This window comes from Nomascus leucogenys, chromosome 8 (genome assembly GCF_006542625.1).
Source record: "Nomascus leucogenys isolate Asia chromosome 8, Asia_NLE_v1, whole genome shotgun sequence".
NCBI lineage: Eukaryota > Metazoa > Chordata > Mammalia > Primates > Hylobatidae > Nomascus > Nomascus leucogenys.
Genome location: NC_044388.1, coordinates 106,832,130 through 106,859,801, shown reverse-complemented (window position 1 = coordinate 106,859,801; position 27,672 = coordinate 106,832,130). Strand labels below are relative to the sequence as shown.

General features: G+C 45.0%; 1 protein-coding gene and 1 pseudogene across 1 annotated transcript in view; one reads left to right on the top strand and one right to left on the bottom strand.

Annotated features, from left to right (window-relative positions):
• The window catches only part of ABL1 (ABL proto-oncogene 1, non-receptor tyrosine kinase), a 168,566-nt gene extending 147,443 nt beyond the window's left edge, over positions 1 to 21,123 (bottom strand). The window contains exon 1 of the mRNA XM_030818046.1: positions 19,506 to 21,123. Within this exon, the coding sequence (XP_030673906.1) occupies positions 19,506 to 19,641 (136 nt within the window). The 5' untranslated portion in view covers positions 19,642 to 21,123. The remainder of the gene's footprint in view (positions 1 to 19,505) is intronic.
• Positions 8,838 to 13,741, top strand: LOC115836299 (annotated as a pseudogene).
• Positions 21,124 to 27,672: the final 6,549 nt, after the last annotated feature.

The window sequence follows — 27,672 nt, the reverse complement described above, 5'->3', positions numbered from 1 at the left end:
CCTACTGAAAGAAAGGAATAATGCCTATCCTACCTAAACCATAGACCTCCCAAAAAAGTGCTTTACAGCCAGGTGCAGTGGTGCATGCCTGTACTCACAGCTACCTGGTAGGCAGAGGCAGGAGAATCACCTGAGCCCAGGAGTTCAAGACCATCCTGAGCAACACTGAGACCCTGCTACAGGAAAAAAAAATTTTTTTAACTTTACACATCCACAAGAGATACTCTGCAACCTAGGATGCTGCAGAATCACCAATGAAACAATAAGTTACTATATGATACTCAAGAAGTAGAAAGTACAAACATTTATGCTGAATCTATTCAGTACCAGGGCAAATCTGGGAGTTGTTTTGTTTTGACTAAACTCTTGATACTGCGTTGGCTGCCTTTCTTTCTTTCTCATAAAAGTGAACATGCCAAAACTAAATTCTATTCAAGTGACGGTTCCAATCAGTTTAGATATTACTGTAAATTCAGCCCCTAGTAACTCACAATTTGTACAGGAAGTAAACCAACCCAAGATCCAACTAAGCCAAAGAGTAACCAAGACAGGAATCCTCAGATTATGGCCCCATCCTCTTATTCTCATACAAATATCTCTATTAAAAATACTCCCCTTCTTTGTTTAGCAATTCTATTTCTTGTTTTCTACCTCTCAAGAATGAAATCTGAAGGAATTCTCTACTTTTTAAGATTTCGCAATTTCATCCCTCATCACTAATAACAATTAACCTAGCGACACTTGAGGAACAAGCCACGCTCCTGGCAGAAATTCAGTACTCTTAAAGGAGGATTTAAAGGTCATGCTAGCCTTTGCTCCTCTGAAGAACAGACGGACACAGTGAAAAAAAAAATACTGTGCCTGTAATGTTAGCTTCCCATATACATCCTAAAATGAGTGGGGTCCACCAGACCCCTGAGATTTTACCACAAGCTGGGGAAAAGGTTTGTAACCTGAAGATGGTAACAGGGACAATATTCCCACTACAGCAGTATCCTAAGTGGATAGAACAAATTATGGCAGCACCAGAAACCTGGAGAAAGGAATGAGGACTTAAGAAGCAGTTGTTAGTCATTTCCAGGAGAAAAATTAAATACACAGAGAAAACGAGTCCACCAGATATGGTGAGAGGCCACAAGCAGTCACTGATATAAAAAAGATGAAAAGCAAGTTATTATAGATAAAGGGTACTGCTGGCTCCACCAGGGGTCTCTCCACTGCTTAACAAAGAAGATCAGGTTGAGTAAATGTTCCCTTTCCTCAGCCAGTTCCCTGGACCCACTCCACACTGTTTATTCAAGCCATAACCATTCTCCCAAGCAGATGGCCAGTGGTGGTCCTCAGGAATATAAATTAGACACAAAGAGCCTTTTGTTGGCTATGTTGTTCCTGGCTCTCTTACCCCAGACTGACACAGTACCTGATACAGAACAGGCACTGAGTACTTGTTCAATGCCCGAACCTGCCAAACAAGTAGATTCAACTGCGTATTCACTAAGTAGATAATCTGTTAAAAAAAAAATACTGTTCGATCCATGAAAATGTATAAACATGGTCTCCACTATCAAGGGACAAGTACTGAGTGTCAAAGAAAAATACAATTGAAAAAAAAAAGAAGAATAGAGAAAGGCGAATTGGAAAGCAGCAGCAGGTATTTTGAAAGTTGAAAATTTGAACCAATTGACAGGAATCATTTAGCCTTTATCATTAACAGAAAAAAAAAGTTTCCTGAAATGGCTTTCTTTCATCAATAAGAATTCTTTATCTTCTATTATTCATTTCTAGGATCAAAGAAACCTATAGATTTAGTGCAATCAGAGAAGAAAATCCTTAAGAGTATTTCTGTTTGGGTACGGAAGCTGATAAAACCCACTCTAAAATGTATATGGAAATACAAAGGAGCAAGCCAAGACAATATTGAAGAACAAAACAGGAGGCTTTATTCTACCAGGCATTAAGATTTATTTTAAAGCTACAGTAATACAGTGTAATAATGGTGCAAGGACAGACAGACAAATTAATGGTAAGGAGTTCCCCGGCAGATCCACACATACATGTATACCTGATTTACACAGCAGCAGATGTTCTTTTCAATTAAACAGCTAGGTCAATATGAGGGAAAAAATGAACCTTCACCCCTACACAGAAAAAACAATTCCAGGCCAACTATAAACATGAGATGTAAAAGAGTGAAACTTCTTTGTGACCTTAGGGTTGACACAAAGATTTCTTACACAGACCACAAAAAAAGTACTAACCATAAAAGATTAAATTAGACTAAGTCAAAATTAAGGTGTATCAAAGACACCATTAAGAGAGTGAAAAAGCAGCCGGGCGCAGTGGCTCACGTCTGTAATCCCATCACTTTGGGAGGCCAAGGTGGGCGGATCACCTGAGGTTAGGAGTTCAAAACCAGCCTGGCCAACATGGTGAAACCCCTTGTCTATTAAAAATACAGGCCGGGCGCAGTGGCTCACGCTTGTAATCCCAGCACTTTGGGAGGCCGAGGCGGGCAGATCATGAGGTCAGGAGATCGAGACCACGGTGAAACCCCGTCTCTACTAAAAATACAAATAATTAGCTGGGGGTGGTGGCGGGCGCCTGTAGTCCCAGCTACTCGGAGAGGCTGAGGCAGGAGAATGGCATGAACCCGGGAGGCGGAGCTTGCAGTGAGCCGAGATTGCGCCACTGTACTCCAGCCTGGGTGACAGAGCAAGACTCCGTCTCAAAAAAAAAAAAAAAAAATACAAAAACTAGCTGGGTGTGGTGGTGAGCGCCTGTAATCCCAGCTACTCGGCGGACTGAGGCAGGAGAATCTCTTGAAACCAGGAGGCGGAGGTTGCAGTGAGCCAAGATCACACCACTGTAATCCAGCCTGAGTGACAGAGCAAGACTCCATCTCAAAAAAAAAAAAAAAGAGAGAGAGAGAGAGAGTGAAAAAGCACAATGGCTATAATTATGTAAATAAATAGAGTGAAAAGGTGAACCACAAAGGGTAAGAAGATAGTCATAATAAATACACTCAACGAAGGACCCGTATTGAGAGTACACAGGCTACGCACAGTAGCTCAGGCCTGTAATCCCTGCACTTTGGAAGGCCGAGGTGGGCAGATGGTTTGAGCTCAGGTGTTTGAGACCAGCCTCGGCCACGTGGTAAAACCCCAACTCTACAAAAAATACCAAAATTAACCAGAAGTGGTGGTGCACACCTATAGTCCCAGCTACTCAGGAGGATGAAGTTGGAGGATCGCTTGAGCCCAGGAGGTCAAGGTTGGAGTGAGCCAAGACTGTGCCACTGGACTCCAGCCTGGGCAACAGAATGAGACTGCCTCAAACAAAGAAAAAAAAAGGAAAAAATACATAAATAACTCCTAAAAATCAATGAGGAATAAACATAAATAGAAAAATGGACAAAAGAGGTGAACTGGCAAGAGATACATAGGTACACATATATTCCAAATGGCCAGTAAACATATGAAAAGGTGCATGAGTCATCAAAGAAGGGCAAATTAAGGCTGGGAGATACTACTGCACAACTACCTGCAAGGCTAACATTTAAAAGTCTGGCCGGAGGCTAGGCACGGTGGCTCACGCCTGTAATCCCAGCACTTTGGGAGGCCGAGGTGGGCGGATCACGTGAGGTTGGGAGTTCGAGACCAGCCTGATCAACACGGAGAAACCCCATCTCTACTAAAAACACAAAATTAGCTGGGTGTAGTGGCACATGTCTGTAATCCCAGCTACTTGGGAGGCTGAGGCAGGGGAATCACTTGAACCCAGGAGGCAGGGGTTGCAGTCAGCCAAGATTGTGCCATTGCACTCCAGCCTGGGCAACAAGAGCAAAACTCCACGTCAAAAAAATAAAAAAAAAAAGTCTGGCCAGGCGCAGTGGCTCACGCCTGTAATCCCAGCACTTTCGGGGGCCAAGGCAGGTGGATCACTTGAGGTCAGGAGTTCGAGACCAGCCTGGCCAACATGATGAAACCCCGTCTACTAAAAATACAAAAAAAAATAGCCTGGCGTGGTGGTGCATGCCCGTAGTCCCAGCTACACAGGAGGCTGAGGCAGGAGAATCACTTGAACCCAGGAGGTGGAGATTGCAGTGAGCCAAGATCACGCCACTGCGCTCCAGCCTGGGCGACAGAGTGAGACTCCATCTTAAAAAAAAAAAAAGAATATGCAGAATTGAACTTCTGCTTCTGTCCATAATGCAGTAAAAGTGGTATTAGATATCCTTTTGTCCTAAGCAACTGTACGGCTGAAATATTTGAGATGACTGTTTTCAGGCATTAGATGACAGGCAAGGCAAGGCTGTGACCCTTGAGGAAAGAGAAAAACATAAGCATGTTGTTTCCAACTTCCTGCCTGGGGCACCTTCCCAAACACAGTGCAGGGAGATGAAACCTAAACTGACAGCAGCCATCTCTGTGAACTGAGGAAGCAAAGACTTGGATTTGAGGATGCTGAGGCAGGTAGAATTTGTAGGGCAAGAAATCTGAGAGAAGATGAGGGCACAGGTGGGGTAACAGAACACAGAGGTAGGCAGATGATGGTGGGAAGTATCCTATGGGTCCACTGCTTCCAGATTCTATGAAGTTTAGCAGACAGCAGTGGCTGTGAGGCTGAAAACTGCACAGACACAGAGGTTTCACTGTGCTGGAAGACATTTAAGTACCAGTTCATCCAGGGTGGAGAGACTTTGCTGAGCACCTCTGTTATTTTGTTTTGACCCCAAAAAGGCCAAGCATTAAGTCTAAAGAGTACCCTCTATTGTAAGGGCCAGGTGTCTGGACCAAGGACAAATCCATACTAACAAAGCATAAAACCAAACCTGGCAGGGTCAAACGAACATAACGACCAGTCACTTACAATAATTTAAGTAACTACAGTAACCTAACTACTTGTCAAAACAAAATGAAAACTTCTTTAAAGAAAGATAACAAGATTGAGAATCCCTACAATATAACACCCACATACAATCTGGCATACAATCAAAATTATTTAACATGCAAAAATGCAGGAAAATCTGACTCATAATGTACAGAAAAAGCAATCAACAAAAACAGACCCCAAGATGACTCAGATATTTAAATTAGCAGGCACGGTCTTTACAAATACCTTCTAGGATTTAGAGGAAAAGATAGGCCTAATGAATGAAAACATGGTGAATCTCAGCAGAAAAACACAAACTATAAAAAAAAAAACCAGGCCGGGCGCAGTGGCTCATGCCTATAATCCCAGCACTTTGGGAGGCCGAGGCGGGCAGATCACAAGGTCAGGAGATCGAGACCATCCTGGCTAACACGGTGAAACTCCAACTCTTCTAAAAAAAAAAAAATACAAAAAAATTAGCTGAGTGGGGTGGCAGGCGCCTGTAGTCCCAGCTACTTGGGAGGCTGAGGCAGGAGAATGGTATGAACCCAGGAGGTGGAGCTTGTAGTGAGCCGAGATCACTCCACTGCACTCCAGCCTGAGCGACAGAGCAAGACTCTGTCTCAAAAAAAAAAAAAAAAAAAAAAAAGAAGAAAAAAACCAGCCAGGCACAACAGCTCACACCTGTAAACCCAGCACTTTGGGAGGCCTAGGAGGGCAAATTGCTTGAGCTCAGGAGTTCAAGACCAGCCTGGGTAACATGATGAAACCCCGTCTCTACAAAAAAAAAAAAAAAAATCAGCTGGACATGGTGGCACATGCCCATAGTCCCAGTTACTCAGGAGGCTGAGGTGGGAGAACAGCTTGAGCCTGGGAGACGGAGGTTGCAGTGAACTATGATTGCCACTGCATTCCAACGAGTGACAGAGTGAGATCTTATCTCCAAAAAACAAACAAACAAAAAAAGAGGCAAAAACTGAGAGAATATTTATAGTTATATGTTCATTCTAAATATTGTTCCTTTGCTAAATATTTTCTTCATTAGTCTTACCAGAAGTGTGCCTAGATCAATAATATTTTTCAAAGTTAGCTTTTGGTTTTATTGATTATTTCCATTAATTTGTTTTTATTTTTATTATTCTCTTCTGTGTACTGTGGGATTACTTTGGTTCTCTGGCTTCTTGAGTTACATGCTTAGTTCTCTTGTTCTTGTTCAGTCTTTCCTGTTTTCTAACACATGCTTTTTTTTTTGAGATGGTGTCTCACTCTGTCGCCCAGGGTAGAGTGCAATGGCGCTATCTCAGCTCACTGCAACCTCCGTACCCCAGGTTCAAGCGATTATCCTGCCTCAGCCTCCCGAGTAGCTATAGGCAGCTGCCACCAAGCCCAGCTAATTTTTGTATTTTTAGTAGAGACAGGGTTTCACCATCTTGGCCAGGCTGGTCTTGAACTCCTGACCTTGTGATCCACCCACCTCAGCCTCCCAAAGTGCTGGGATTACAGGCATGAGCCACCGTGCCCAGCCGAATAAACGCTTTTAAGACTAAAGAAGTGATAGAATTAAAGGAAAAAATAAACAAATATATCATTATAGCTGTTGATCTTCAGCATCACTCTTCCAGTAAAAAAGAGAGATACCGCCAGGCACAGTGGCTCACACCTGTAATCCCGGCACTTTGGGAGGCCCAGGAGGGCAGACTGCTTGAGCTCAGGAGTTCAAGACCAGCCTGGGTAACATGGTGAAACCCTGTCTCTACAAAAAAAAAAAAAAAAAAAAAAAAAACCTCAGCAAAACTATAGATGAAATAAGTAAAAAATAGAAAGTAAGAATATAGAAGATGTTTAAACAAAAGCATGAAACAACTTGATTTATAGAAAACTACATGCAACAACACATACTTTTTTCAAGTACAAATGGAACATTCACTAAGATAGGTTATATGCTGGGCCATAAAATTAGTCTCAGTAAATGTCAGAAGACTGAAATTCTACAGAAGATGTTCTCTGACCACAATGAAATTAAATTAGAAACCAAGATATCTAGAATTCCCAAATATTTGGAAATCAAACACTTTGATAATAACACATGAAAACTTACGTGATAAACTTATGTGATAGAGCTAACACAGTGTTTAGAAGGAAATACACAGCTTTAAATGCTTATGTTGGACAAGAAAGGTTTGGAATCTATCTAAATTTCTACTTTAAGAAGCTAGAAAAAAAGAACAAATTAAACCCAAAGTAGGCTGGGTGCAGTGGCTCACGCCTATAATCCCAGCACTTTGGGAGGCCAAGGCAGGAAGATCGCTTGAAGCCAGAAGTTTGAGACCATCCTGGGCAACATAGCCAGACTCCATCTCCACCAAAAAAATTTTTTAAGTAAAAGAAAGAAAATAAAGAGCAGAAATCAATAAAATGGAAAACAATTGAGAAAGTTAACAAATATTTTTTTGAAAAGATTAATAAAATTGGTAAACCCTCAGCAAAACTAACTGAAAAGGTGTGTGAGAGAGAGAAACAGAGAGAAAAAACACAAATTACCAATGTGAGGAATGGAAAAAGCATATCACCATAGACCCTATAGACATTAAAAGGATAACAAGGGAATATTACAAACAAAAACAGGGGAAACTAATCGATGGTGCTAAAACGTAAGACAGTAGTTATCTCTGAGGAGGAGGAAGGCAGGAGTGAAACTGGAAGGGGGCACAAGGCTTTCTGGGATGTACTCATAATTTTCTACTTCTTGAGCAAGATAATGGAATGTGGAGGTATTCATTCATCAAGCTGTACATTTACAATTTGTGCCCCTTTCTGTATGCATATTATACTTTTTAAAAAATATATTAAAATATCAGGTCACGCAAGGGAGCTCAATCCTGTAATCTTAACACTTTGGTAGATTGAGACAGGAGTATCACCTGAGCCCAGGAGTTCAAGACCAGCTTAGACACCATAGCAAGACTCTGTCTCTATAAATTTTTTTTTTTTTTATTAGCCAGGTGTGGTAGTGCACACATGTGGTCCCAGCTACTCAAGAGGCTGAGGTGGGAGGACTGCCTGAGCCCGGGAGGTCAAGGTTATAGCAAGCTTGAACTCCTGGGCTCAGGCAATCACACCACTGCACTCCAGTCTGGGAGACAGAGTGAGACTGTCTCAAAAAAAAACAAAAAAAAACCACCATACACAAGTTCCACCAACAGATGGACAAAATTTGGTGTATATATATATATATATATATACACACACAATGGGATATTATTCAGCCTTAAAAAAGAAGGAAATTCTGATACACGTAACAACAGATGCACCTTTAAAACATGCTAAGTGAGGCCAGGCACGGTGGCTCATGCCTATAATCCCCGCATTTTGGGAGGCCTAGGCAGGCGGATCACCTGAGGTCAGGAGTTCAAGACCAGCCTGACCAATATGGAGAAACCCCATCTCTACTAAAAATACAAAATTAGCTGGGCGTGGTGGCACATGTCTGTAATTCCAGCTACTTGGGAGGGTGAGGCAGGAGAATTGCTTGAACCCGGGAGGCAGAGGTTGCAGTGAGCCGAGATTGCGCCATTGTACTCCACCTTGGGCAACAAGAGCGAAACTCCATCTCAAAAACAAACAAACAAACAAACAAACAAAAAATGCTAAGTGAAATAAGCCAGACGCAAAAGGGCAAATATTGTATTATTATAGTTATATGAAGTCCTAGAATGAGCAAATTCATAGAGAGAAAAAGCATAAAAGTGGTTACCAAGAGGTGGGGAAAGAGGGAAATGGGATATTATTTTTTAATGGGTACAGAGTTTCTACTTAGGATGATGAAAAAGTTCTGAAAATGGATAGTGGTGATGACTGCATCACTGTGAATATACTTAATGCCACTGAATTATACACCTAAACAGGTTAAAATGGTAATTTTTATGTATATTTTACCACAATAAAAAAACAGACACAGAAGGGAGATGACAAAGGGAAAGTTATCATTTGAAAAGCACTGCAATACGATGCACACATTGTGTGGCCACTGTGGCTCTAAGGCCTGTCACCTTCCAAAGTCTACCTGTGGCAAATGTGGCTACCCCGCCAAGCGCAAGAGGAAGTATGACTGGAGTGCCAAGGCTAAAAGACTAAAGGCCACAGGGACTGGCCAAATGAAGCGGCGTGGATTTCCATAAAGGAACAACGCCTAAACCCAAGAGGGCAGCTGTTGCAGCATCCAGTTCATCTCAAGAATTTATTTGCTTTTTTTTTTTTTTAAGACAGGGTTTCCCTCTGTCACCCAGGCTGGAGTGCACTGGCACAATCCCAGGTAGCTGGGATTACAGGTGTGCATCACCAAGCCTGGCTAATTTTTAAGTAGAGATGGGTTTTCACCACGTTGGCCAGGCTGGTCTCAAACTCCTGAGCTCAAGTGATCCGCCCACCTTGGCCTCCTGAAGTGCTGGGATTACAGGCATGAGCCACCAAGCCCAGCCAAGAATTTCAAAGATTAGCCACACAATAAATGTTCTGGTTTTTAAAAATACAAAAATAAATAAATAAAATAAACATATGTAAGTATATTCATTGGGTAAGAAACCCCAGAACTAGATAAAAAGTCCTAGGATACATAGGAAAATAAGTTAGCTATTTGAGAACTTTCTCTCATTCCTTGTAAGTGAATAAAAAGCTTAATTTCTCATTTAGTCCATTTAATATCATTATTATCAAGAACTTTTTTTATGGAGAGCCTATGTATTCAGCATTATGCTGGGGAAATAGAAAATGAGATGAAATCTGCATTCACAAGCTTACAGTTTACTTAAGGAGTTTGAGGCTGCAGTGAACAGTGATCATATCATTGTACTCCAGCCTGGGTGACAAAGCAAGACCTTACTTACCTCTTAAAAACTTTTTTTAAAAGGCCACGCGTGGTGGCTCATGCCTGTAATCCCAGCACTTTGGGAGGCTGAGGCGGGCGGATCACGAGGTCAGGAGATTGAGACCATACTGGCTAACACGGTGAAACTCGGTCTCTACTAAAAATACAAAAATTAGCTGGGTGTGGTGGCGGGCGCCTGTAGTCCTAGCTACTCGGGAGGCTGAGGCAGGAGAATGGTGTGAACCCAGGAGGTGGAGCTTGCAGTGAGCCGAGATCGCGCCACTGCACTCCAGCCTGGGTGACAGAGTGAGACTCCATCTCAAATTAAAAAAAAAAAAAAAAGTTAAAAAATAAAAAAACAAACCTACCTACGTTTCAACACTCTCTTCTATGAAACTCACATAAAACAATTAGGAAATACTACTAGGCAGTATATGATTATGTATTCATTTGTGTTGCAGAAGAGTTACAAGGGCAGAAGTTACAGAAAATTTAATGAGGACCAGAGATGTAAAATATGGTTTCAGAAGGGAGGTGGGACTGGAAGAGAGTATTGAAAGGTTAAGTAGGTTTGTTTTTTGTTTGTTTGTTTTTTACTTTTAAGGGATAGGGTCTTGCTTTATCACACAGGCTGGACTACAATGATATGATCGCAGTTTGCTGCAGCCTTGAACTCCTGGACTCAAGTGATCCTTCTGCCTCAGCCTCCCAAGTGGCTAGACAAGCGCATGACATTATTATGCCTAGCTAACTTTTTTATTTTTAGTAGTAATAGGGTGTGGCTATGTTGCCCATGCTGCTGTCTCAAACTCCTCGTCTCAGAGGATCGTCCCACCTTGGGTTCACAAAGTGCTGGGATTACAGGTGTGAGCCACTGCACCTGGCCAGCAGGTAGGATCTGAAGACACAGGGGAGTGACATCAGGGGCACAACCACCAAAAAGGCAGGGATGAACACAGCAAAGAGTCAGGGAACTGCAGAGGCACAGGGCAGAGAAGGCCTTTGGGAGACCTCCTCCTGCTGAAGCCCATCCTCAGTAGCCATTTTAATCTTTTTACCCCCTTGTCACAGAAAATATGCCTGACACATTCCTATGGGTTTAATTCCCAGCTAAATCATGTTAACACATCCCTCTCCCTCCCACTCAAAAAATGCATCTATTTGCAACACACTTTACAACACATCAGTGTGTTCACACTTGGAGATCTGAAGCACAAGCACGGTTATGTCCTTAACTGATACAAAATGATTTCACATTTTTTCCCACTTCTATTTTCTTTGACAACATGCTTCGTTTAAATGAAGTAAAACTCTTTTGGTCAAATCATCTTTGATCATCTTTCTTTACTTACCCCACAACTGAAACTTCTGTTTTCTTCTATATTACAAATTTCTTAAAATGGGTAGTAAGGTTTCATGAAAAATAAGGCCATACAAAATATATTAGACTATTGGAAACAACTGAGTGCCTATAAAAAATGTACACACATGGCCAGGCGCAGTGGCTCACATGTGTGATCCCATTGCTTTGGGAGGCCAAGGCAGGAGGATCACTGGAGCCCAGGAGTTCAAGGCCACAGTGAGCTACGACTGTGCCACTACACTCCAGCCTGGGTGACAAAACGAGACCCCCTCTCTAAAATAAAACAAAGTACACACCTCCAATTTTGCATTTTCACAGTCCATGTACCACAATCCAATCCCTAGCATTAAGTAGATGGATATAATCTTTCCAAATAACCTTTTTTTTTTTTTTTTTGGAGATGGAGTCTCGCTCTGTTGCCCAGGCTGGAGTGCAGTGGTGTGATCTTGGCTCACTGCAACCTCCACCTCCCAGGTTCAAGCGATTCTCCTGCCTCAGCCTCCTGAGTAGCTGGGATTACAGGCACACGCCACCACACCCTGCTGATTTTTGTATTTTTAGTAGAGATGGGGTTTCACCATGTTGGTCAGCCTGGTCTCAAACTCCTGACTTCAGGTGATCCGCCCGCCTCAGCCTCCCAAAGTGCTGGGATTACAGGCATGAGCCACCACGCCCAGCCTGTCCAAATAACCTCTTTGAGAATCTGATAGGCACGGTGGCTCACGCCTGAAATCCCAGCACTTTGGGAGGTCAAGCTAGGTAGATCACGAAGTCACGAGATCAAAACCATCCTGGCTAACAGGGTGAAACCCCGTCTCTACTAAAAATACAAAAAATTAGGCTGAGGCAGGAAGGAGAATCGCTTGAACTCGGGAGTTGGAGGTTGCAGTGAGCTGAGATTGTGCCACTGCACTCCACTATGGGCAACAGAGCAAGACTGTCTCAAAAAAAAAAAAAAAAAAGAACCTGACAAATTTAACTTTAATGCCTATAGGATCCAATAATTGCACTTCCTCCCACCTTCTAACGTATACAGATACTTAGTATAATTTTTGTTTGTTTGTTTGAGACAGGGTCTCACTCTGTCACCCAGACTGGAGTGCAATGGCACCATCACAGCTTACTGCAGCCTTGGCTTCCCAGGCTCAGGTGATTCTCCCACTTTAGCCTCTTGAGTAGCTGGGATTACAGGCGTGTACCACCACACCCAGCTAATTTTTTGTACTGTCAGTCGAGATGGGGTTTTGCCATGTTGCCCAGGCTGGTCTTGAATTCCTGGGCTCAAGTGATCCATCTGCATTGGCCTCCCAAAGTGCTGGGATTACAGACATGAGCCACCACACCTGGCCTTAGTATAATTTTAAGAGTAATGAGAATTACAGTGTTTGTTTTTTTGAGACAGTCTTGCTCTGTCACCCAGGCTGGAGTACGGTGGCATGATCTTGGCTCACTGCAACCTCCGCTTCCCAGGTTCACATGATCCCTCTGCCTCAGCCTCCCATGTAGATGGGACTATAGGTGTGTGCCACCATGCCGACTAAGTTTTGTATTTTTAGTAGAGACGAGGTTTCACCATGTTGGCCAGGGTGGTCTCGAACTCCTGACCTCAAGTGATCTGCCCGCCTTGGCCTCCTAAAGTGCTGGGATTACAGGCATGAGCCACAGTGCCCAGCCTACAGTGTTGATTTATCAAGTTTCTATTATTTTAAATAAAGTTTTGAGAACCATAAAGTAGTTTTAACTGATAGTAAATAATTTTTTTTTTGAGACAGGGTCTTGCTCTGTTGCCCAGGCTGGAGTGCAGTGGCGCAATCACAGCTTACCACTGCAGCCTCGACCTCCATTTCAATAAAAGGCAACTCTATTCTTCCAGTTATTCAGTTCAAAAACCTGAGAGTCACACTTGGCCCCTCTCACACCCCCATACCCCACATCTAATCTGAGAGCAAATCTTGTCGGTTCTGACCCTCCACCCAGTGCCACCACTTTGGTCCAAGCATCATCACTCTTACCTGGCTCCGTGCAATCAACGCCCCCGTGGAATCCCTGCTCCCTCGTTCTCCTTCAGATCTTAGCAGCCAGAGAGATTCTATTTAATACTAAAACATACATCAGATAGTATAGCCCCCTTGGAAAATTCTCTAAGGCCTTCCCACATCATATGAATCAAAGTCAAAATCCTTGAAATGGCCAATGAGGCCACCCTCTCCTTCAGCCATTCTCTTCCCACCCTCCATTTTACCTCCTGCATCTCTCCTTTTGCTCTCTGCTCCAGTGCAGTGGCCTCTAGGCTGCTCCTTGAAACTAGCAAGCTCTGCCTCAGGTCTCTGCATCCTGGTTCCCTCGGCCTGAAATGCTTTCACATATTTCAACAGGGCCTGCTGCTCATCTTCTTCCTTCAGGTGTTTAATCAAATGCCGCCCTCTCAGTCAGGTGGCTTTCTTAGTCAAGCCACTGAAATTTGAAAGGAACATATGATGCATGAAATATTTAATAACGTGGTTTCCTTTTTTCCCTTGTAAATATGACTAGCCCTTTGACCCTGAATGATTCTGGCAAAAAGTTGCCATCTGCCCACTCTTTCAGATTCACCATCAACAACAACAACCAATGCTATTCTTGGCTTCCAGATCCATGTCTGATTCAACACCGTACATTTCTGAATTCAAGTTTTTCAATCTAACCTACATGGATATTAACCAACTCTAGAAAGATCAGCCTATGAAAGATCACAAACAATCTGTAACACAAAATAACATGGTATTCCCTTAGAAAAAGAATACCCAGGGTCCAAAGAAATTGGTTTGTCTTCAGACACAACTTAAGCAAATTCTTTCATAAAAAGGGATCTGAAAAAAGTGACAGGTTGGGCTGTCATCAATTCAGTTTTTATTTTTATTTATTTATTTATTTTGAGATGTAGTCTCACTCCGTCGCCCAGGCTAGGAGTGCAGTGGTGCGCGATCTCAGCTCATTGCAACCTCCACCTCCTGGGTTTAAGCAATTCTGTCTCAGCCTCCCGAGTAGCTGGGACTACAGGCACCTGCCACCATGCCCAGCTAATTTTTGTATTTTTAGTAGAGACGGGGTTTCACCTTGTTGGTCAAGCTGGTCTCAAACTCCTGACCTCAGGTGATGCACATGCGTCAGCCTCCCAAAGTGCTGGGATTACAGGCATGAGCCACCGTGCCTGGCCTCAGTTTTTAAATCTTCCTATTTTTCATATTACAAGATAACCCAAGTGTGTTGTAAAAAGACGCTTGGAACATCACACAAACCAAAAAGAGAAAGTTTTGTCCTATTCCACCGAAAGCTCAAGTCCCTAGAGATAAAAATTTCAGTCTAAAATCCTTCCATACTTTTTTTTCCTGGACATACACAAATAAACAGATATTTTTGTTTTACAAAAATGGGGCCATACCATAAATAATGATTTTCAAATTGCTTTTTTTCTACTCACCACAACACAGACATCTTTCAGTGTTAGTACGTCAGCAACAAACATCCCTATGTGCCTTCCTGATAGACTTTCCATAGCAACGGTTCTCAAACTTTGTTTTGAGATGGGGTCTTGCTCTGTTACCCAGCCTGGAGTGCAGTGGCGTGATCATGGCTCACTACAACATTGGCCTCCCAAGCTCAAGTGACCCTCCCACCTCAGCCACTCAGGTAGCTGGGAACACAGGTGTGATACCACGCCTGGCTAATTTTTTTTGTTCTTGTTGCAGAGACAGGGTCTTCTTATGTTGCCCAGGCTGATCTTGAATTCCTGGGCTCAAGCGAGCCACCTGCCTTCGGCCTCCCAAAGTATGAAACTACAAGCATAAACCACAGTGCCTGGCCTCAAACTTTTTAATCTCAGGCCCTTGTCACACTCTTGAAAAATAACTGAAGGCCCCTAAGAGCCTTAGTTTGTGTAGGTTATCTCATCAATAGTTACCATATTAGAGATGAATACTGAAATTTAAAAATATAATTATTCATTTAAAAACAAATATTTTTATTACTGGAAAATAACTGTTTTCTCCCCCCAAAACAGACTTTCTAGATAACCATAGATATTGTTCTTTGATGCTACATCAAAACATGGTAAATGGTAGTTTCTGCCGGGCGCGGTGGCTCATGCTTGTAATCCCAGCAATTTGGGAGGCCGAGGCGGGCGGATCACGAGGTCAGGAGATCGAGACCACGGTGAAACCCCGTCTCTACTAAAAATACAAAAAAAATTAGCCGGGCGTGGTGGCGGGCACCTGTAGTCCCAGCTACTCGGAGAGGCTGAGGCAGGAGAATGGCGTGAACCCAGGAGGCGGAGCTTGCAGTGAGCCGAGATTGCGCCACTGCACTCCAGCCTGGGCGACAGAGCGAGACTCGTCTCAAAAAAAAAAAAAAAAAAAATGGTATTTTTTTTTTTTTTTTTTTTTTTTTTTTGAGACGGAGTCTCGCTCTGTCACCCAGGCTGAAGTGCAGTGGTGCGATCTCAGGTCACTGCAACCTCTGCCCCCGGGGCTCAAGATATTCTCCTGCCTCAGCCTCCCAAGTAGCTGAGATTACAGGTGCATGCCACCATGCCCGGCTAATTTTTGTATTTTTAGTAGAGACAGGGTTTCACCACGTTGGCCAGGCCAGTTTCGAACTACTGACCTCAAGTGATCCGCCTGCCTCATCCTCCCAAAGTGCTGGGATTACAGGCGTGTGCTACCACGCCCAGCTAATTTTGTATTTTTAGTAGAGACGGGGTTTCTCCATGTTAGTCATGCTGGTCCTGAACTCCCGACCTCAGGTGATCTGCCCACTTTGGCTTCCCAAAGTGCTGGGATTACAGGCATGAGCCACTGTGCCCGGCCTAGCCAGGAATTTCTTAAAGGCTGGCTGCCATGTAGAATCTGAAACCCTACCAATGAACTGTATTCTTTTTTCCCCCCCATAGATAGGGTCTCCCTCTATTGCCCAAATTGGAATGTAGTGTTGTGTCCATGGCTCACTGCAGCCTCGACTCTTTGGCTCCAGTGGGAGCTTGGCTAATTTTTAAAATTTGTGTAGAGGTAAGATCTCACTAGATTGCACAGCTGGTTTCGAACTCCTGACCTCAGGTGATCCACTTGCCTCAGCCTCCTAAAGTGCTGGGATTACAGGCATGAGCCACAGCACTTGGCCTCCATTTTGCACTTTGAATGGATCTTTAATCTGTGCCTGATTTTATATCGTGCATTGATCATTTAGAAAATAATGGTTTGGCTGGGCACAGTGGCTCACACCTGTAATCCCAGCACTTTGGGAGGCTGAAGTGGCCAGATCATTTGAAGTCAGGAGTTCAAGGCCAGCCTGGCTAACATGGTGAAACTCCATCTCTACTAAAAATACAAAAATTATTCACTTGTGGTGGTGCATGCCTGTAATCCCAGCTACTCAGGAGGCTGAGGCACAAGAATTGCTTAAACCTGGGAGGCGGAGGTTGCAGTGAGCCGAGATCACGCCACTACACTCCAGCCTAGACGACATAGCAAGACTCTGTCTCAAAAACAAACAAAAAAGAAAATATTGATTTACTGATTCATGTAGATCTTCCAAATAATACACTTCATTATATTAAAATATGGCATATGTAAATATTACCACCAATCTCTGTATCACAGAGGCAGATAAAAATTCTCCATTAGCCAGGTGTGGTGGTGCACACCTGTAATCCCAGCTACTTGGGAAGCTGAGGCAGGAGAATTACTTGAACCCGGGAGGCAGAGGTTGTAGTGAGCCGAGATTGCACCATCGCACTCCAGCCTGGGTGACAAGAGCGAAACTCTATCCCTAAGAGGAAAAAAAAAATTCTCCAAAATCCTAATTTTCACTGGAAAGCTGAAATTTCATCATTGGCAACAAATGCTACCTGTTGTTTTCTTTGAAAGATTCCTTCATACACTTTTTATTTTTATTTTTTGAGACGGAGTCTCGCTCTTTCACCCAGGCTGGAGTGCAGTGGCGCGATCTCGGCCCACTGCAGGCTCTGCCCCCCTGGGTTCACGCCATTCTCCTGCCTCAGCCTCCCTTGTAGCCGGGACTACAGGCGCCTGCCACCTCGCCTGGCTAATTTTTTGTATTTTTAGTAAAGACGGGGTTTCACCGTGTTAGCCAGGATGGTCTCGATCTCCTGACCTTGTGATCCGCCCGCCTCAGCCTCCCAAAGTGCTGGGATTACAGGAGTGAGCCACCGCGCCCGGCCTTCATACACTTTTTAGTTTGAATAACCACAGTTTGTCATAGTTTCAAGTAAAAATGGTAGTCCATGAAAAAAGTGGCTGGTTCAGTTTGCAACCCAATCACCAAAGTGCTTTTCCTGGATATAATCATTACACTTTACTGTAAAGAAGTGCTTGATGCATACCCCTCTTTTTAACCCAAGAATATTAAGAAGACATACACAAGGGTCAAAATGCAATAAAATTAATAATTTTTGCTGCTTCATCAAGGTATTTTCCAGTGAAAACTGGCCAGACGCGGTGGCTCACTCCTGTAATCCCAGCACTTTGGGAGGCCAAGGTGGGTGGATCACCTGAGGTCAAGAGTTCAGGACCAGCCCGGCCAACATGGCGAAACCCCGTCTCTACTAAAAAATACAAAAATTAGCCGGGCGTCAGTGGCGCGTGCCTGTAGTCCCAGCTACTTGGGAGGCTGAGGCAGGAGAATCGCCTGAACCCAGGAGGCAGAGGTTACAGTGAGCCGAGATTGCGACACTGCTCTCCAGCCTGGGTGACACAGACAGAATCTGACTCAAAAAAAAAAAAGATATTTTTCAGTGAAAAGTGGATATATATGTGTATGTGTGTGTGTGTGTGTGTGTGTATATATATATATATTTTAACTGTGAGTGCATGTCATGAAGAATGCAATGACTACAAGTACAGTTAGGTGCCACAACCCTGATTCATGCTAAGACACCTGCTTTACTTTTGTAACATTAGTGCAAACGTCAACACAGCAAAAGAGACAAGATCTTGGTACTCCATTAACATGAAAATAGTTTTAGCCTCTCAAGCCCTGAAGGGATATCAGGGACACGCAGGGAACCACACTGCTTTCTCTACTAGCTTCCCAGAATGGGATTACTGGGTCATTGGCACGTACATTTCGAATTCTGATAAGTTCCGCCAAAGCTCTCCAAAAAGTCTGTACCAATTTTCACTATGTAAGGTGCATGATCATCACTAGTTAAAATGTAAATAATTCGCTTTTTAAATCCTGAATTTGGAAACCATCATAACACATTACCATATTTGCCTGCCTAAAAACAAAGCTAAAATAGAACTAATGTTTCAAGGCAAAGTAAAATCCAAGCACCCGGATTTATTTAGATGAAGTGAATATTTTCCTGTAAGAAAGTAAAACTTCAACTGTCAAATGCAAGTTCATCCAACAGAAGCCTTTGTTTATTGCAGTCACCCAATGTTAAGAGGTATTCCTGAGTGAATTTCAAAGTATAAGCCACTGGCACACTTCGTACGTTTGCTTATAGGATAGGTGGGCTCAACTGATTTTTTAATATAAAGGACACAATCCAAAAAATGTCAGGCTGCAACAGTACAAACAGTAACCCTAATTAATTGGTTACAGACATCAGTGTAAGCCGACCCTTAGCTTTACCTTCGCATAGAATTACTGGACATGAACAACATAAAACGTACTGGCAGCACTCAAATGCCAAATATGTTCATAAAAATGTCAAAGACAACCTTTATTGGCCCAAATGTCATTCTAAACAGGGAGAAGACAGGATGAAAGCTTCATCAACGAGGAAGAGATTACTCCTTACGGAAGGTAAGACATTAGTTATGTATCTAAAATTCACAAGGAATGCTGCTTCCCCACTTGATTTTTCCCACATGGCTCCAAAGTGAGTATTTTCAAGCCCTACTTATGATGGAAAAGGTTAAGGATATTAGCGTCAACCAGTATCTATGATTCTTAACTTTCTCAGGAACACAAACCACTTTGAGAATATGACAAAAGCTCTCTGTAGGCAAAACAGTAAAGAATCCATGCTTGTCAGAAGAGCCCATGACTTGGGTTAGAGCAGAATCATAGAACCAGGGATCCTAAGAAACCACTGAAGTCCAGCCCTTCAGGAAACTGAAGCCCTGTAACAGTAAAATGGCTTGTCCAAGGTCAAAAGTGAATTAGCAGAGGAATCAGGCAAGAAATAAGCAACTCAAATAGATTTTGAATAAAGCCGAAGTCAAGAAGTAACTTTTTCTTATACAAAGAAAGTTCCACCAGAAACTAAGAGATAACTACAGTAACAAATTTATTAAGTGGAACTGGAAGGAACTGTCGCAAGTACTGTAGTTCAAAGTTCCCTGAAGGCCTAAGATGAATGCATAAGGAAAACCATGAGCAGAAATTTTGAAAAGCACTCACCATGTTCCACAAAAACATTGCAGTGTGGACCCCCATGCCTCGATGATTCCTTCTTCCCTGCTCCTTTGATAAAATGCAGGGCAGGCAAGCTTGGCCTTCTTTGGTCCCCAAGAACTTTTCCAGGCTGCTGCCCCATAAAGTAATAATAGGTACCCCTTTCCAGAAGAGGGTTCAAGATCTTCCAGAACGGTCAGCGAGCGTAGAGGGAAATAGCATATACGTGGGATTTTCACATTCGCTGCATCTCCACAAGTCAGCAATTGAAGTCAATCACAGAATGACATCTTCCGTAACAAAAGGAAGCACTTTTTTTAGGTTGACACTTGCAAAGCAGGAGTTCCAATTATTTTCGCAGTTATCAATTTTATGTAATTGCAATGTTACCCAAAAGTTTCTTGATTTTTTTTAAACGGGCTGAATAACGATTTCTTTTCAAGAAGAAAAACTAAACAAAAATATTCATAGGGGATGCTGAAAAGGGTCAATAATGCTAGTCATTTCAATTCTCACACATAAAGGAAACGCTGATGGTCTTTGGTTACTCCTCCAGAACTTTTCCTGTGGAAGTCACCAACCCCCTATCTTAGCTTCTTCATCTTCCAACAAATTTCCTGCCGAACTAGTGGCCGCTCTCGCTTCTCTGCTCTGCTCTCCGGAAAAGGACACGGGTCACCCAGATTTCAGCGAGTTTGCCCTCGACTCTGACGAAAAGGAATGCATTGCCAGCAACTTTTAAGTCCGCTTTTTAAAAGGCCTGTGGAACCAATCCAGACTTTTCCTTTGCATTAAAGTTTTTGGCTGAGCTGAGACTAAGGGGGCCGTAGGTGACATTGGAAGAAGTCAGAGCATTAGAGGCTCGCGGGAGCCACCTTGGGGGAAGGGGAGACCCCTTGACAGCAGGAGACGGATTTGAATGGGAGGCTCCGTGGCCAAAGTTGGGGCCGGGATCCGGAATAAAAGGCGGCTCGGGACTGAGGGAAGCTGCCGGGGCGCGGCACGGGCAGCTTACTCCGGGGCGACGCTCTTCCACGCCTCGGAAAACGGGGTGTCCCAAGCTGGGGGAAACAGACCATCCCCAGTGTCCCAAAGCCGGGGCGGGGCTGTAAGGGACGAAGGACTCTCGCAGCCCAGACAGCGGAAGGCGGGCCCCGTGTAGAGGAGGCCCGGCCGCCTCAGCTGCCCCAAGCCCGGGGGTCTCTGCCCGAGACACCCCCTCCCCCGGCCCCGGACGCTGACACCACCACCGCCCTCAGGCAGTCACATCCCCCGAGCTCCGCCGAGGGACCCAGCCGCTCCCCGCCGGTAGGGGCCGTGGACAGCGGAGGGGCTCCTCAGCCGCAGGTCTCGGGAACCGGCTCCGGCTCCAGCGCTGCTCAGGCACAGACACCAAACCCCGCAGCCGCCATGATGGATTACGAGCCGCTCCACAACGAGGCCAGGCCCCGCCCTCGGCCCCGCCCACGGCGACGTCCGGAGCCCGCCTCGAGGGGACCTGGATGCCCCCAGAGCCGCTTTCCCGGGACACCGCCGCGCCTCCCGGCTCTGGTCCCACTGCCTGCGAAAGCCCGGCCCGGCGCGACCTTTTAAATGTGGCTTCTCTCAGCGCAAGGTGAGTGGTAAGGAAGCACCCGCCTCCTCTGTATTGCCATTGGCCTCCGAGAATCCGGGTCAGGGCTCTTTCCTCCGTCCCATTGGCCGCTGGGGGCAGTAGAGCTGGATCTCCTAGCCAACCGTGTTCGGCGCAGTCCGCGGTGCGTGCCGGGAGTTGTGGTCCCACGGCACGCGCCCGAGTCCGCCCGCACCAAGACTCCTGGCCCGGGCCCCGACTGCTGGGGCTCGGCCCCGCCCTCCTGGGACCTGGTAGACTCTGGCCGGCCTAGCGTAGGCCGGACCGTGTCTCCCCAGCGCGAGTAGTGAGACCTGGAAGAGCCAAAGCGAGGGAAAAACTGCGGATTGGATTTTCCTGGAACCGGAGTCGGATAACTTCCTTCAGTCTCTAAGGGAGAAAACTTGGCTCGCTCCTAGAAACCAAGGTTTTTGATGCCTCTCAACCCCTTTACCCTCCAAAAAGCATAAATATTAGAACTAGCGGGCCGGGCGCGGTGGCCCACGCCTGTAATCCCAGTACTTTGGGAGGCCGAGACGGGCGGATCACCTGAGGTCGGGAGTTCGAGACCAGCCTGACCAACATGGAGAAACCCCGTCTCTACTAAAAATACAAAATTAACCGGGCGTGGTGGCACACGCCTGTAATCCCAGCTACTCAGGACGTTGAGGCAGGAGAATCGCTTGAACCCGGGAGGCAGAGATTGCGGTGAGCCGAGATCGCACCATTGCACTCTAGCCTGGGCAACAAGAGCGAAACTGCGCCTCAAAAAAAAAAAAAAAAAAAAAACTAGCCAAGAAATATACAGACATAGGGAAAACATCCAACATGTTACTAACGAATTCAACTGTTTCTTTGGGCATTAGGAGGCTTACTCATTACAGAAAAGGCATTTGTGGGGTTTGCCAGGCGCTATCAGATGTTTGCCCCAGAACGAACCTTTAACATTATAAACATTTCACAGGTGAACACGTGTTCACATGAAAACATCCTCTATATTAGCCGAGAAAATGCCCAGATGGTTGGGTTTAGCAAGTCTACAGAACCAATGACCTAGATGTGCCAAAGCCACACCCGACAAATAATCCATGTTCTGCGACTAAAAAGCACCTTGGTCCCTATTACAGTCTCTCCACGTCTCCCCAGAGCGATGCACCTGACAGGCATCCCATTTCTCCCTTTCTTTCTTTCCTTGTCTTTTCTTTTCCTTTTCTTTTCTTTCTTTCCTTCCTTTTTTTTTTTTTTTCAGATGGAGTTTCGCTCCAGGCTGCGATGCAGTAACAGGATTTCAGCTCACCACAACCTTCACCTCCCGGGTTCAAGCGATTCTCCTGCCTCAGCTTCCTGAGTAGCTGGGATTACAGGCATACACCATCACACGTGCCTAATTTTTGTATTTTTAGTAGAGACGGGGTTTCCCCATGTTGGCCAGGCTGGTCTCAAACTCCTGACCTCAAGTGATCCACCCACCTTGGCCTCCCAAAGTGGTGGGATTACAGGCGTGAGCCACTGCGCCCGGCCCAAGATCCCGTTTCTAAGGAGGGATCCAGTTATCACAGGGCCTACTTTACACCCAGCACTGTTTACACTCCATAAACTGCATTATCTCATGTAATCCTCACTATAGCCCAGTGAGGCATGTAATACTATTCCCCATAATACAGATGGGGAAACAGAGATGTGACTTACCTACCCAAGGTCACTTGGCCAATATGTGACAGAGTCACAATTTCATCCCAGACTGATCTTGCTCCAAAACCTGTGGTTCCCACTGTACCATTCAGTATCAAAAACCTGTTGATCTGAGACCACTGATTTTTCACAAGTTGCTACTAATATGGGAGGAACAGCTGCATGAGTGTTGTACATTCAGCTATTAAGTATTTTAGAAATATTTCTGCTGCATTTAAAGATGACACTTACTTTTGATACTGGTTTCAAGAGGAATTAGTTACTTGGAAGGTACTGAATGGAAAACATGAAAAATTGTGCCTAGATTTAAAACTGGAATTTATAAATTCAGATGTGATTTGGTTTAGCTTTGTTCTCTCACAAAATCATCTGGCTGACAATCTTAGTTCTGTAGTGTCATTCTTCAACTGTCAATGCCCCTGTTCTCCTTTATTTACCCATTATCTTTATTATTTACTTATTTTAGCAGAGTCTTGCTCTGTTGCCCAGGCTGGAGTGCAGTGACACAATCTCTGCTCATTGCAACCTCCACCACCCAGGCTGAAGCGATTCTCCTGCCTCCCAAGTAGCTGGGATTACAGGCACATACCACACACCACACACCTGGCTAATTTCTGTATTTTTGTAGAGATGGAGTTTCGCCATGTTGGCCAGGCTGGTCTCAAACTCCCGACCTCAGGTGATCCGCCCACTTGGCCTCCCAAAGTGTTGGTATTACAGGCATGAGCCATTGCACTTGGCCTATTTACCCATTATCTTATCCTGATTATATCCTAATTATTCCTTCTGGAGATTGTGCTTTCTTTTTATTCCCATTCATACTTGAGTCATTTTCTCCATTTTTTTTTTTTTTTTTTTTTTTGAGACGGAGTCTCGCTCGGTCGCCCAGGCTGGAGTGCAGTGGCACAATCTCAGCTCACTGCAAGCTCCGCCTCCCGGGTTCATGCCATTCTCCTGCTTCAGCCTCTGGAGTAGCTGGGACTACAGGCGCCCACCACCATACCCGGCTAAATTTTTTTGTATGTTTAGTAGAGACAGGGTTTCACTGTGTTAGCCAGGATGGTCTTGATCTCCTGACCTCGTGATCCACCCACCTCAACCTCCCAAAGTGCTGGGATTACAGGCGTGAGCCATCGCGCACATTCTTTATTCTCTAGTTTAGCTTAAAATTGAGCAGTCAAATCAGAACCCCTAATACACATTTTTTTAAACTAACAATTCACGGCTGGGTGCAGTGGCTCACACTTGTAATCCCAGCACTTTGGGAGGCCAAGGCAGGCGGATCACTTGAGGTCAGGAGTTTTGAGACCAGCCTGGCCAACATGGTGAAAACCCTCACTACTAAAAATACAGAAATTAGCCAGGCATGGTGGCATATGCCTGTAATCCCAGCTACTTGGGAGGCTGAGGCAGAATTGCTTGAGTCTGGGAGGCGGAGGATGCAGTGAGCTGAGATCGCGCCACTGCCCTCCAGTCTGGGACACAGTGAGACCGTGTCTCAATAAATAAATAAATAACAATTCACTTAAGAAGCATTTACTGGGCCGGGCGCGGTGGCTCACGCTTGTGGTCCCAGCACTTTGGGAGGCCGAGGCGGGCGGATCACGAGGTCGACAAATCGAGACCACGGTGAAACCCCGTCTCTACTGAAAATACCAAAAAAGAAATTGGCCGGGCGTGGTGGCGGGCGCCTGTGGTCCCAGCTACTCGGAGAGGCTGAGGCAGGAGAATGGCGTGAGCCCGGGGGGCGGAGCTTGCAGTGAGCCGAGATTGTGCCACTGCACTCCAGCCTGGGAGACAGAGTGAGACTCCATCTCAAAAAAAAAAAAAAAAAAAAAAAGAAGCATTTACTGAATATCTGTATGTGAAGCACTGCTTTAGGTGCTGAGACACAATGGTGGGGGAAGAGACCCACCCTTGCCCTCATGGAACCTACATGGAGGGATGGGCAACAAGCAAAATAAAAATCCAAAGAAAAGATCAGCCTCAATGCTGGAATTAAATTTCTGGGTCCAAACTTTCAGTCAGCCCAGTCCATCCTCTAAAGGACTGCATTATGACACCTCCCTAGAGCTTAAATCTACATTGATTCACAATTGCAAAGGGGCTTCATCAAGTCCCTTTAATTCTGAGTTCATTTCTTCACCCGTAAATGGAGGTCACAGCTTACTTTACAAGGGTTTTGGGTTTTTTGTTTAATTTGGTTTGTTTGTTTGAAGACAGGGCCTTACTCTGTTGGCCAGGCTGGAGTGCAATGGCACAATCTCAGCTCACTGCAGCCTCGACTTTCTGGGTTCTGGTTATCCTCTGGCCTCAGCCTCCCAAGTAGCTGGGACTACAGGCACATGCCACCACACCTTTTTTTTTTTTTTTTTTGGTGGTGGTGTTGTTTTGTAGAGACAGGGTTCATGAGGATCAAACTAGATCTCGTTTGGTTTTCCACAAAGATTGGGACTATGCTTCCTGGGAGTCACAGCAGAGGTCAACTGCACCTGATCTAAAGCCTTATCCCTAGTTTTCCACTTTGCTATTTTCTCGTTTTAGGTGAGCTCCATGTCCAATGCCCAGACTCCAATATTTTTTTCTAGAGATGCACTTTTTTTTTTTTGGAGACAGAGTCTCACTCTGTCACCCAGGCTGGAGTGCAGTGGCACGATCCCAGATCATTGCAACCTCCACCTCCCGGGTTCAAGCAATTCACCTGCCTCAGCCTCCTGAGGGATTACAGGCGCCCACCACCACACCCAGCTCATTTTGTATCTTTAGTAGAGATGGGGTTTCACCATGTTAGCCAGGCTGATCTCGAACTCCCGACCTCAGGTGATCCGCCCACCTCAGCCTCCCACAGTGCTAGGATTACAGGTGTGAGCCACCGCACCTGGCCGATGCACTGTACTTTAAAAATGCCTGTATGATACTGTAGAATGATCCTTTTTTAAAAAACCGAGGCACAGTCTCAAGAGGTCCTGAGAACGTAGGCCCTGAATGATACTTTTAAGGGCTTAAAAACTAGAATCCAAAGCCTGGCAAATGCCTGACAATCAGAAATAAATATCGCTTGGCTGGGTGCGGTGGCTCACATCTGTAATCCCAACACTTTAGGAGGCCAAGGCAGGCAGATCACCTGAATTCAAGAGTTCAAGAGCAGGATGACCAACATGGCGAAACGCCATCTCTACTAAAAATATAAAAATTCGGCAGGGTGCGGTGGCTCACGCTTATAATCCCAGCACTTTGGGAGGCTGAGGCGGGCAGATCATGAGGTCAGAAGATAGAGACCATCCTGGTTAACACAGTGAAACCTCGTCTCTACTAAACATACAAAAAATTAGCTGGGCATGGTGGCACATGCCTGTAGTTCCAGCTCCTCTAGAGGCTGAGGCAGGAGAATCGCTTGAACCCGGGAGGTGGAGGTTACAGTGAGCCAAGATTACGCCACTGCACTCCAGCCTGGGCGACAGAGTGAGACTCTGTCTCAGAAAAACAAACAAAAATTAGCTTGGCATGGTGGTGGGTGCCTGTAGTCCCAGCTATGCAGGAAGCTGAGGCAAGAGTATCACGTGAACCCGGGAGGTGGAGGTTGCAGTGAGCTGACATCCCGTCACTGCACTCCAGCCTAGGGGATAGGGCGAGACTTTGCCTCAAAAAAAAAAAAAAAAAAAAGTAATATTGAGTAACATTGTCAAATATTGAATAAATCCCTTCACGTTCATATATTTTAATTAAAAGTGATTCAGTTAAAGCAACCCCCCAAGTTGCTAAAGGGATTCAGTACCATGTAAAGATTTCAGTTTATTCCATTTTTTGGAAAAAAAAAAAACAAACAAACAAAAAAAACCCCTACTGGATTTACACTTAACAACGGCGCCCTCTAGTGGGCCACTGCAAGGAAATAATCACCAAAAATTGCTTGTGGATAGACTTTTATATTAGTTCCGCTTAGTAGGTAATCACCATTCAGCAGATACTGGATGAACAGCACAGGCTGGCAGGCTGGGAGACACCAAGTGAGGAGGGTAAGTAAGCTGACATATGGCCCTGGGGAAAACCAAACCCAGCTACTCAGGAGGCTGAGGCGGGAAGATTGCTTGAGCCCAAGTCTGTAGTGAGCCATGATCGTGCCAGTGTACTGTAGCCTGGATTAGAGACCTTGTCTCTTAAAAAAACAAAACCAAACTTGACTCAGACTCCCACTCTTTGCCATTCCCTTCTCTCCAGAGGTATACAGCCTGGATAACCTCAAAAACATGACAGGTCGATCCATCTAAAGCTGCAACACAGCCTACAGAATATTCAATTGTCTGTCAACTCCCCAAAACTAGTAATACAACTTTGGATAGGAAAAAAAAAAAGAGGCCAGGAGCTATGGCTCACACACATAATCCCAGCACTTTGGGAGGCGAAGGTGGGTGGATTGCTTGAGGCTGGGCAACAACAAAAAAATTTGTAAAAATAAAAAAAAACAGCAGGGCGTGGTGGCTCATGCCTGTAATCTCAACACTCTGGGAGGCTAAGGTGGGAAGATGGCTTGAGCAGGAGGGTTGCTTGAGGTCAGGAGTTCAAGACCAGCCCAGGCAACGTAGTGAGACTTCATCTCTACCGAAAAACAAAAACAATTAGCTGGATGTGGTGGCTCAGCACCTGTAGTCCCAGCTACTCAGGAGGCTGAAGCTGGAGAATGCTTGAGACCAGGAGGTTGAGACGTGATTGTGCCACTGCAGTCCAGCCTAGGTGACAGGGCAAGACCCTGTCTCAAAAAAAAAAAAAAAAAAAAAAAAAAGCCAGGCATGGTGGTACGTCACATGCCTGTGGACCCAGCTACTTGGGAGGCTAAGACAGGTTCACTTGAGCCTGGGAGGTAGAGGCTCC